This window comes from Gobius niger (genome assembly GCF_951799975.1).
Source record: "Gobius niger genome assembly, chromosome: 5".
NCBI classification, from domain to species: Eukaryota; Metazoa; Chordata; class Actinopteri; order Gobiiformes; family Gobiidae; genus Gobius; species Gobius niger.
The window spans coordinates 18,296,483-18,307,171 of record NC_136856.1 but is presented as its reverse complement, the minus strand read 5'-3'; the positions used below and the strand labels follow the sequence as shown (position 1 = coordinate 18,307,171).

The following is a 10,689-nucleotide window of genomic DNA, read 5'->3' as shown; positions in this document are numbered from 1 at the left end:
GAGCTAAACGCAGGTAAAGATTTAACATGGTATAAATTTTATTTTCAGCTGCAGGTTTATGAAACATGGTTGCGCGCAGTATTTACATTAAAGTATTTATTACACACAAAAGCAGAAACACAAAAGTCAATCACAGGGCACTAGCAGTTTGTCTCAGGACCCCCAAGAAGAAAGCCATTAGTGATTGTCAACCAGAGAAGCCAAGAGACAGAGAGCTCCAAACTGAGCATGCTGTAACCCACTCAAAGGATGCTGATCGTTGAATGTATGTCTGTAGTGTGTTATGGACGCATTGTGAAAACTGCCATTTCTGCTGGTGCAAAGGGGTAATTTAGCCTCAGTAAAGTGAGGTGACATCACAATTTTTTAACAGAAACTTAACTGTTTTGATATTGAACATCCATGTTCCTTGCGTTTGCGGAGACACCACCATTAATATATTTACAAGTTTCCAGTAGTCCTGACGGTCGAAAATGCTTTATATATTCAAATATATGCTATATACCTTGATGTACATCTTAAATACTAACTGTAAAGTGTGGTATGCAGTGACAATGAACCCTGAGGAAATATATGGACTAAGATGTTCAATGTTTAACTGTGTAGACGGGGCCTTTCTCAGCTGTTGTTTAGTGAGTACATTAGCCAAAGACCAGGGACTTTCTCACCCACGACACATAAAGCTGAATCACAAGCCTATTGTGACTGCAAGTAGTAACTTAACTGCTACCATCACACAACTTCACATCTCCAAATTGCACAGAGCACAGTAGAGATATTCCAGGACGTAGAGAGCAGGGATGTTGGTTCTGAAACCCATGCAGTAACAATGTCAGTATGCGCATAACTGTAAACTAAGAGATGTACAGAAATCAGAAACAAAACACATTTCACTGTATTATTTGTTTCCTTTTGTTAAATACATACATAGAATAGAACAAGACAATTGTTTCTCTAAAGGGAGACCTGCTGGTGCAGACAGTCACTGAGGCAGTCTACAATGCATGAATTAAATGTGGATACATGAGCCAACAGTGTCAAGATACGCAAGGGCTTTCTACATTATGGAGGAGTGGTGGGCAACATGTCAGTTTAAGAAAGTCCTCCGGAAATCTCAACAGTAAATAACAATGTTTGTGAAAAACATTCTCAAAAGCTTTTTTCCATTCATCGACAACAGAGTCTGAAGCCTTGCTGTTCAAACTGTACATCTACCCATCCTTTAATTTTTATTAAACTGCCTCAGTCAAGAAGAAAGATACAAATCAAAGCGATCCTCCAAAAACCCTTTTCAAACTATAAAAAGCCCAAACACCACTGAGTGTGGTATAAAAAAAAAGAAAGAAAATGAGTTTTAATTGTCCTTTCCAGAGATACTTCTGAGGCCGAGGCATTCAACTACAAGTTGTAGTTAGGCCTTTCCAGGCGGGCTCTATATATTGGTTTGCAGTGGGGCGCTTCAAATGACTACAGTCCTCCGGAGGAGGATAAATCCTTGACGCCTTCAAAAAGGCCAAAAACCATATATAGGAGGGGGCCAGGTAAAAATGGTCCAGAAATGCCTTGCGCTCCAGAGGACTTCATCAAAAGCCATGACAAAACTGAATGTATCAAAAGTAGATCTGCTTGGCGTGCGATGGATTCTGCTCCATGGGGCAATATGGGCATTTCAACCTGAACAACGAACAAATCAGATGAATTGTATATTTTATGCAATAGACATTGATCTCCATATACACAACATGAAAGTTACACTCACTTTCCGGCGTTAGTAAGTTTGTTGAGAGCGTCTCTGGAAATGACATGTCCACAAATGAGCTTCATTGGAGGGTTGCTTTCTGAAGTTTGCTGACGAAGAATTGGGCACGCAAACACCGAGTGATACCAACACTTTTTCCCCAGATCAATTTCAATCTGGCCAAAAGAAAAATGTGATTAAATCTTTGCGAGTACAAGACAACTAGACATGCTATTATTCTGTTTGGAGAGACTTACAGGCAACTCATCTTTGTGTGTCCAAACTCCACTACATTGTCTCTGCTCTATCACCTGCTTGATGTTCATCAACACGGGCAATGCCATACAACCAGATGCAAAACTAGACACAAATATCACATTAGTTTAATTTGCTATATTCCTCCTTTGTTTAGTAAATCTAGAATAATCTACAATATTACCTGACACTTAGTGGAGACTCTACAGAAAGACCCAGTAAGGCACATGCATCTCTGGTGAAGATGTTGCAGATCTCAGCCCATTGATTTGGCTCAAGCAAACTGCGATATGGAGAGTTTTCAATGCCGTGACGGAGGTACACCAGGCTCCCCATCAGAATTTGGATATCTGCAAGAAGATTAAAACATTACGACATTGTACAATAAATCAATTTACCTCCTGCAATGTCATTTTTTTTAAGTAACAATGATGTGTATTAATGCTACCTCTCTGGTGCTGTGAAGCAAATGGTTGAAAATGTCTTGCATATTGCAAAGCCTCCATTTGATTGGTGATGCCTCCATTGAGCAAGCTAATGAAGTACAACCGGTGCAACTTGAACTCTAGACTACTGTTAAGGTCGAGAAGCCGCTGCCGATTTGTCACAGCCCATCTAAGAAACAAAAGTTTAATAATATTTTAAGTCACATCATAGGGAAGTTCTCTCCTCCAACCTCCCTGCAGGACATTTTTCAGCAATCAACATTGTACAGGAGGAGGTTTAGGATCCCCCTCTGTACAGCTATAAAACTCCTTTGTACGCCCCATTACATTAAACAAGAACACCTAATGTGACGGTGTCTTTTGGTTTAAATCTGTCCTTTTTAGGCACTCAGTCTTCCCCCCCCTAAGTCAAATTTTTCCCTCAGAAGACAAAAAAATGATACATGGAATTTTAGAAAGAAGGTATAAAAACATACTCTAGTGCTGGCCTGAGGTCCTGCATCCGTAGAGCTTCAAGGATCCGGTTTAACTCAAGGAAAGGCTGCTTCATACTCATATCAATAACAACGCCAGACTCCTGTGAATCCAACAGGACAAACTTTTTTTAGTAGGCAGTTTTCATGTTTATGGGCATTTGATCGTTTGTGTCTTTTACCTGACACAAATCTTCTGCAACACTAAGCATGCCTTGTCTGTACAAATGCTCCACTATTGTCTCACTAAGATACTTCTGTCTTTCAGGGGTGTCCCATACGGTTTCTGCGACCACAGCACTAATCTCTGCATCAAAATTCTGGAAAGGAACAAATGCGATCAGTACACACAAAACAGCACATGTAAATACACAGTGTACTGTACTCACCCTATCAATGGCTTTCCCAACTTTGGATACACTGCCATGTATATCTTTGTGTCGTGAGGCTAACATTTGCACTGTTTCTTTAATGTTCTTACAGCACTGTGTCATTGTCTGAGAAAGTACAGACAAATCTGCATCTTGTACACCTGAAAAGAGCAAGATATCTTTGAATGTACTGTAGTAATACTAACTCAGCATCACTATTATGAGATCGGGACAGAGAATCTTCTTACCAAATGCTACTAGTTGTGCTCGTATCTCACAGACACTTCGCAGGAGCTCGTCTAGTCTCTCCTCAGACTGGTGTCCGTACATGACAAAGCGATGGAGAACTTTTTCCAATTCCCGCTCCACACACGCACATTGCTCCATGTTTCTGACTGTACACGGTCTGACACAGACACAACTGACAAACAGAACACAACACACCACAAGTCAGTGGAAAATGCCGTAAACTCTTACATCACTTAGAGATGTCTTAATATAAAATAGCCTTAATTAGAAATATTCATTAGAAATAGTACGGCAGTGTATGAAGACACAAACCTCTTATCAAATATTTGAAGATAGATGTCTCATGATAACTGTAGCTGTGCTAAGAGACTATATTATAAGAGTATATTATAAACAACTAAAGTAATTAGATTCATTGCATTTGAAGACGCAGTGTAGAAGTGCAGAACCTGGTGTTTGGTAAGTTGATAGATTTAATAACCCCAACCTAAAAGCCCCCTATGGACAGGTGTTGAAAATTAGCACATGTGCTACAACAATGTGCTTTAAACAATGCATCTGGTTCGTCCAATTGCTATGTCCATGTTAAATAAATAAATAAAAGAAAATAATATTAAATGAGGACTGACTGCAGAACAGCTCACACTTGCTCCTTCAATAAAAAATAAAAAATACATTTTCTAAATGATTTTGTAAAACTTTTTCATAAATGAAATGAGGAGAAATACACTAAAAACAGAAAGGCTTTTAAAAGTATTACATGTAACCAAGTTAGTACAAAATGTTCTCCATGTTTTGTAGTGACTTGTGTTTAAATGGCCCTGTATGAAGCAAGAGTGGGCAAAAACATTTCTCAAATAACTGTACACAAATGTTAAAAGCAAAAGTATAGCTACAAGCTCACAAATGTACCTACAAGGCTCGGTAGTTTATTAGCTGTATAGGAAATCTCCATAGGAAATGTCTACCAAACCTATCAAAAATAGTTGGCGTTTAAACACAGTAGACTTTACGGAGCTGCAAGTGCTTTCCGACACATAAACTAAATACAGCGACACTGTCAATTCATCGTGTATGATTTAATGGCATTGAGATTACACCAGGGTACGCGATCGGATAATAATTTGGAGGATTAAAGAGGACTGCCGAGCTATCAGACGGCTAACATAAACAGACGGCCCTGTAGTTGATTTGTCACGGCTAAAAGCTCGCCATTGCTAACAGCTAACAACGAGCTAGCTCGAGTTGAAGGTGTCTTCCTACAATCCTTTACGGTCAGGAAATGTTTATGTATGCACTCACAAGAATTTAAGTTTTACCACATTAATCCTGATACCACATATTATTTAACTAAATGAAAAAAATATTGCGTGTTAAGCCTACCTTGCCAATGTTGTGGCTAGTTAGCCGACATTAGCGTTAGCAAGTTGTTATGATAACACCTCACTGGCAGACTGCGGATCTTCCTGGGTCGGACGCTGTGTTTGGTCTACATTTCAAAGTAAGACAGTGAGAAGAGGAGACACCCTATGTGAGACATCTATTTTCTTTGTTTTTTCTACGATTTTGTTTTATCGCCGTTCAGCAGCCAAAGAAGAAGATTTGGTTTTATTTGTTGACATAAATCTACTCTATAGCTGGAATCATCAAGGTTCGTAAACGAAAATTAAAATTAAATTAAAACTTTTAAAGACATTTTTTCAAGACATGCTCAGGCATTGTATCTGATTTTTTGTTTACAAGCAATGGTTCAAACCCATTTGAAACTTTCAATACGCATCTACCATCCCGATTATTCACGGTGAATTACAAGCGCGTTTCGAAACTTGCAAACACAAAACTGTCCTGCAGGTTCATGAATCGATTTAACAGAACAGCCTTAAATGCACAGTATTTTTTTTCCCAACAAAAGTTTACAATATTCTGAAGGACAAAACTAATGTCGTTCCACTAACAGGAAAATGTTGTTGTTGTTTTTTTCACAAGAAATGGGTTTGGAATTTAGGACCACTTCTTCAATGTAGTAGTTCTTATAGAAACACATTACAAAAGAAACGGGATGACAAGTAGATTGGTCAAAGGGGGGCAGAGGCCTTTGCAATTGGGACAGTAGACCTATGACTAATCTATTTATAATGCAGTCATGCACAGTGCAGACCTAAGCCAGGTATTGCTATGGGATGATCATTCTTTCCCTTTGAGTTATATTTTGTCTGGGACTTTAGACACACTTTACTATTTTTGTTCTACTACATAGTTCACTTTTGAAATGCAGACTTCCCTAAATCCTTAAAGAGGGGGTATTATGCTTTTTTCAGCCACATAGCACCAGTCTATAGCACACTACAATGATGACGAAACCTTCTGTTGGTCTGTCAATGCAGTAAATTAGAATAACTACCTTGTATAAAATTGCTCTTTCAAAATGGCGGTAGCGGATGACTTGAAATAGGCCTCTGTCTCTTTAAGAACCTCTGACCCTTTCCGACACGCCCCCTCCACACGCTGTCTGTGGCATCACAACAACACTGCGCTCGTTGTCTCAAGTATTGAAACTACGATCGGTGCATTTTAATTTTTATTGTTGGAAAGGAGCTACTGTTTATCACTTTGTGAACAATGGCCACACAGGATATTATTTGGAGACGAACCTTCCACACCGGACGCTTGGAAGGGGCTCTTGCCTGACAAATAACTGCTGTTTGGAGGCTATCTCTTTGCATCTGCCATGCCCTATGGATCTCTAACTATACCCCCATGGACGACACCAGGATCTGCAGGAGCCCATACGATTCAAAAGACGGACATTATCTCCGCAGGTGGACAATGGTTTTTCGAGGTTACCCGTTAGCTTGTTATAATCGACTACAGCTCATTGTTGATGAAAAGTCTGCAATAAACCATAAATGTGTAAAGCCAGGCTCATTGTGTAATAATCGTAAAGGCTGCTTCGAGTAGTTGCTGCTTTATTGACGTTATTTGTGCACAGTATGCTGCCTGTTTTCAATGAATGTTGTGAAGGTGAAGGTTGTTAGCCTGTCGCGGCTAATAGTGCCTTAGCTCCGGGAGAAAACCACTCGGCCACGACTCACTGTAGATGAAATGTGAGCAGTAAACTACGAAATCAACAAGCCAGGCTCCGTGTGTGATCACCATAAAGGCTGCTTCAAGCAGTTGCCTGTTTTAGTGACGTTTTCAATGCATAATATGCTGCTTGTATTCAGTGAATTTTCCCGTTAGCTTGTCGCGGCTAGCTTGTTAGCTCCGGGAGAAAGCCACTCGTCTATGACCCATTGTAGATGAAATGTGAGCAATAAACTTCCAAATCAACAAGCCAGGCTCCGTGTGTGATCATTGTTAAACGGTTCTTTATGTGTGTGGTGGTTTTATTGACTTTATTTGTGCATATTTCTCGTTTCCACGTGATGACTCGAGGTTTAGCTTAGCATTAGCTTTCTCCGGAGGCTCTGTGCATCATCAAGGCCCAGCGCAGAACCAGACACTGAAATAAGTGTTCTTGTCACCGGTTTTAATCCTGGGTGTTTCGGTAACAGAAACACTGATGTGTGTTTTTGTAAAAGTCTGCTGTGGCTCCGGTTCACAACACATGAAGCTAATCCTCCATGATGACTCTGTTTACATCTTAGGGCTAGACACTGCGGGGAGGGGGTTCTGCTGAGGGGCAGTGGTTGGTTACTCGGCTGGTGACGAAAGGTCGGAGGCGTATCCTGGAGGTCGAGGGCGTTTCCTGAAGGAATCAGGCGTTTTATCCCTAAAATGGCCGCCATCAGAGTTTCTACAGATTACTCGAAAATACGTGAATGTGCCCAGGCAACACTTCAGGCATGGTTTTAATGAGGGAATGACTTAATAACATGATGTAAAGCTTGATAAAGTCATTTTTGCATAATACCCCCCCTTTAAGTATGTGCTTTTGTAATTATTTATGATGTGAACTACATGACTTGAAGAGTGATGATGATGATCCCTGTTTGGCATGTCAAAGGGTCTTGGTGGCTACAGTATGGCTACATGGACAAACCTGAAAAGGTCAACAACCCCTACTTCCTCTGGCTAGCAACTGTCAGAGCGTCGTTTTTGTATGCACATACGAGGTCTGCAGAATAAAAAACATTATATTTTCCCCTTTTAATAAGAAAGAGTATCACGTTTTTTGTATGCACATACGAGGTCTGCAGAATAAAAAATAAAATAATTTCCCCTTTTAATAAGAAAGAGTATCACTACATTAGTGAATCAATTTAAGTCAATGGAATAGGTTACTAGACAGTATTGTTGCTGGAGAATGATGTTCATTTTTAAACATGATTTTTGTTTTATTTGACCACTGAGATTTCAAGATTTTAGCTAAACAAAGCTACTGAAGCTGCAAGCAGCTGAAGAGAAGCTGCAGCTTACATGATGCTTCAGTAACTTTGTTCACTTACACTATCTTTATTAACCTTGGCCCATTGCTTCACACATTGCATTTGAAAAAAGTACTTCAAGTTATGTTCAATAATATTGATACATTGACCTGTTTTTCAACAGAATCACAATGCATTATTTTCCGTTTCAAATATGACTGTACAAAAAGACTTGCTTGATAGTGCAGCTATAAATAGCGGAGCCCTATGACTGAGCTGGCTCATAGTGTCAGATTCCAGGCGCACTGATTTGTCAAGGCAGAAGCAGCACCTGCTGCTAACTATAAACCCACCCCACCAACTCACCCAGCCCTTCACTCATGGAGCTAATGCCCAACCAGAACTCATGCTGGAGAAGAAGGATCTAGGTTAAACGGCTGCTTTACTGTGGCTGGACGGGAGGGGGAAGGTGATGGGAAGTCAGAGAAGAGGTGTCAGAACAAGCATGTTGCATGGCGATGCTTTTTCTGTTCTTACACTGTCAAGTCAGCGTGGCACCTCTGCAAGATTTGGAGTTGTGTGGATCCAGGATTTCTGCAGAGGAGTACGCTCTTGAAGACAGTCTGGTGGATGAGGAGCAGACAGTATAGAGCAGAGGAACTAAACCCCCTATGGATAGTGCCTTCCTTGGCCAAAGGTACAGTAAATTACTTTTGTCTTAGGGAGAAAAGATATGCATGTGAAATTAAAAGGTAGGCTACATATGATGTGCATATTTTTTAATATGTGCAATGTTATGATTTCACTGCTTTTATTGTTCTAGACAATTTTGAGTGGGATTGATTGGTGGACTGTATACAACTTGTTGTGTTCATTCATATATAATACAGTATATATATAGTAATTTCTTCAATTTCTTTTAATTTCTAACAAATATACATGTTCCTTTCTTTCTGCCTCACTACTAACAAATACTGATATAAGATGATTATGTACATCCTCCAGGTAACTCTATCTCTTTTCTAGACCAAGACCTGTTCCCGGAGCAGCCCAGAGGAGCAGACTGGACTGGCCGCAGAAACTGGAGCTTGTGGTTTAGAGATGGACAGCTGGACTCTTCAAGGGGACAGTTACTCCTTTCTGCGCAGTGCACCGCGCAACTTTTCTCTGTGCCACCGCGACGGTACACCTAACCACATAGAGATCTTTGACATTATCAACACGCCTAGCCAGCGCAGTGCCATTTCTGAGACGACCTGCTTGTGTGACATTTTTGGAGACGACGCTGAAGCAGCTTCCCTGTCAAGCAGCCCCTCTTCAGCCGCTTTCACTCCACTGCAGACAGTGGTGGAGGAACGGACAGTGGTGTCGCCTTTAGTGGATGACCTCAACGACTCCTCTGGTTCTTATCATACAGCTCATAGCTCCAGTGAGGGAGAAGAGGGGCTTGAGGACCCAAGTGAGAAGCAGAACTGCACTCAAAGTTTAACACAAGAACCAGACCTGCCTGGAATTGGCAACACAACTCATTGTCATATTTCTCCGGACCTCAAAACTGTTTCTGACGGGATTTTTCTCGATAACATTACCCCTGAAACTCTCTGCCAAGGGGAAGCCTGTCAATCTTTATCTTCATCTTTAGCTGATATCAGGTGCTCACCTTCACTCTCAAATTCCGAAAAGATTTTCTCTAAAACTGGAAGCAGAAACACTACTCCTGCCTCTGAGGACAGACATAGCAGTTTGTCACATCACACCCCCTCCCCAGAGCCAAGAAACTGTGTCAGCTCCTCTTCCTCTCCATCTCTTCCTACACAACCCGATTTAGGGGAAATTCCTCCAGAGCCAGAGAATATCTGGGATAAGACCACAAGCGAGTCACCTGAACTTCAATCTAACAACCTAATTAGTCCATCGAAATTTTTACCTAAAGTTATTGTCTCAGCTGCCACTAGTCTGTCATCTCCTGAGCCAGAGCTGAGAGGTAGAATCTCTGTGCCTGATCTTTTGAGCAGAAGCTCCACTCCAGATTTAGATAACCATCCTCAAACTCTTGAACCTATTTCAAGTCTCATTAATGACCAAGAAGACATAGACATCTCTGCCCTCAAAGACATTGATTTACCGCAGGAAACAGTTGATACAGTGCCAACACCTGACCTGCAGTATACTCCCTCACCTGTGACCTCATCTGCACCATCTCCGGAACCTGGGAGACAGAGCATTTCATCTGAAATAAGACTAAACAGTCCTTCTCCTTCACCAAACCGACTCAGCCCCTCCTCACCTGACAGAACTACGGCCAGGTCTCCTACTCCTGCACTTTCAAGTGCACCAGAAAGTAGAACTTCACTGCACTCACCTGAAGTGAGTCATAGTCTGTCGCCATCTCCAGGTAGTTCATCGGCAATTTGCATAGATGAGGCTGCATCTCCTGAAATCAGAATAATAGCTTCCTCCCCTGAAATAGAAACTATTTTGGAAAGCCCTGTCCTGGAGCCTCATTCAGATTTCCCCGTGGAGCTTCCTGGATCTCCTCAAATCACAAAGATATCCTATTCTATTGTTCAACCAGAGGTCCAGCTCACTCCTGCTTTTTCACAAGAGCGCTGTGTTTCTGGATCGCCCACACTAAGAGATTGCAGTCCAATCATAGATTCCCCTCACAATTCACTTGTGTCTGGACTGTCGTCAGAACAGCAGTCTGAAGATAGACATAAAACACCATCCCCAGACTCAAGAAACCATAGCCCTTTTTTTGAGCATTGTGAAAGTCTCTCACCTCATCTA

General features: G+C 41.2%; 1 protein-coding gene across 1 annotated transcript; it reads right to left on the bottom strand.

The window, feature by feature from the left end:
- Positions 1 to 19: 19 nt before the first annotated feature.
- On the bottom strand, positions 20 to 5,022 carry rmnd5b (required for meiotic nuclear division 5 homolog B). Its single transcript, XM_079556805.1, has 10 exons — positions 4,916 to 5,022; positions 3,532 to 3,704; positions 3,302 to 3,444; positions 3,095 to 3,232; positions 2,916 to 3,016; positions 2,442 to 2,608; positions 2,178 to 2,343; positions 1,996 to 2,098; positions 1,760 to 1,914; positions 20 to 1,674 (listed from the first exon to the last, which is right to left on the bottom strand). The coding sequence occupies exons 2-10, from the start codon at positions 3,668 to 3,670 to the stop codon at positions 1,611 to 1,613; spliced, it is 1,176 nt and encodes a 391-aa protein (XP_079412931.1). The 5' UTR covers positions 3,671 to 3,704; positions 4,916 to 5,022; the 3' UTR covers positions 20 to 1,610.
- Positions 5,023 to 10,689: the final 5,667 nt, after the last annotated feature.

Bases quoted from the DNA above. Each gene is read 5' to 3' on its own strand.
- rmnd5b (XM_079556805.1), bottom strand. From the start codon at position 3,670: ATGGAGCAATGTGCGTGTGTGGAGCGGGAATTGGAAAAAGTTCTCCAT. The intron at 1,915-1,995 runs GTAAGTCTCTCC...TCTTTTGGCCAG, and splicing joins CACACAAAGATGAGTTGCCT to ATTGAAATTGATCTGGGGAA. The intron at 1,675-1,759 runs GTGAGTGTAACT...TTCGTTGTTCAG, and splicing joins AAACTTACTAACGCCGGAAA to GTTGAAATGCCCATATTGCC.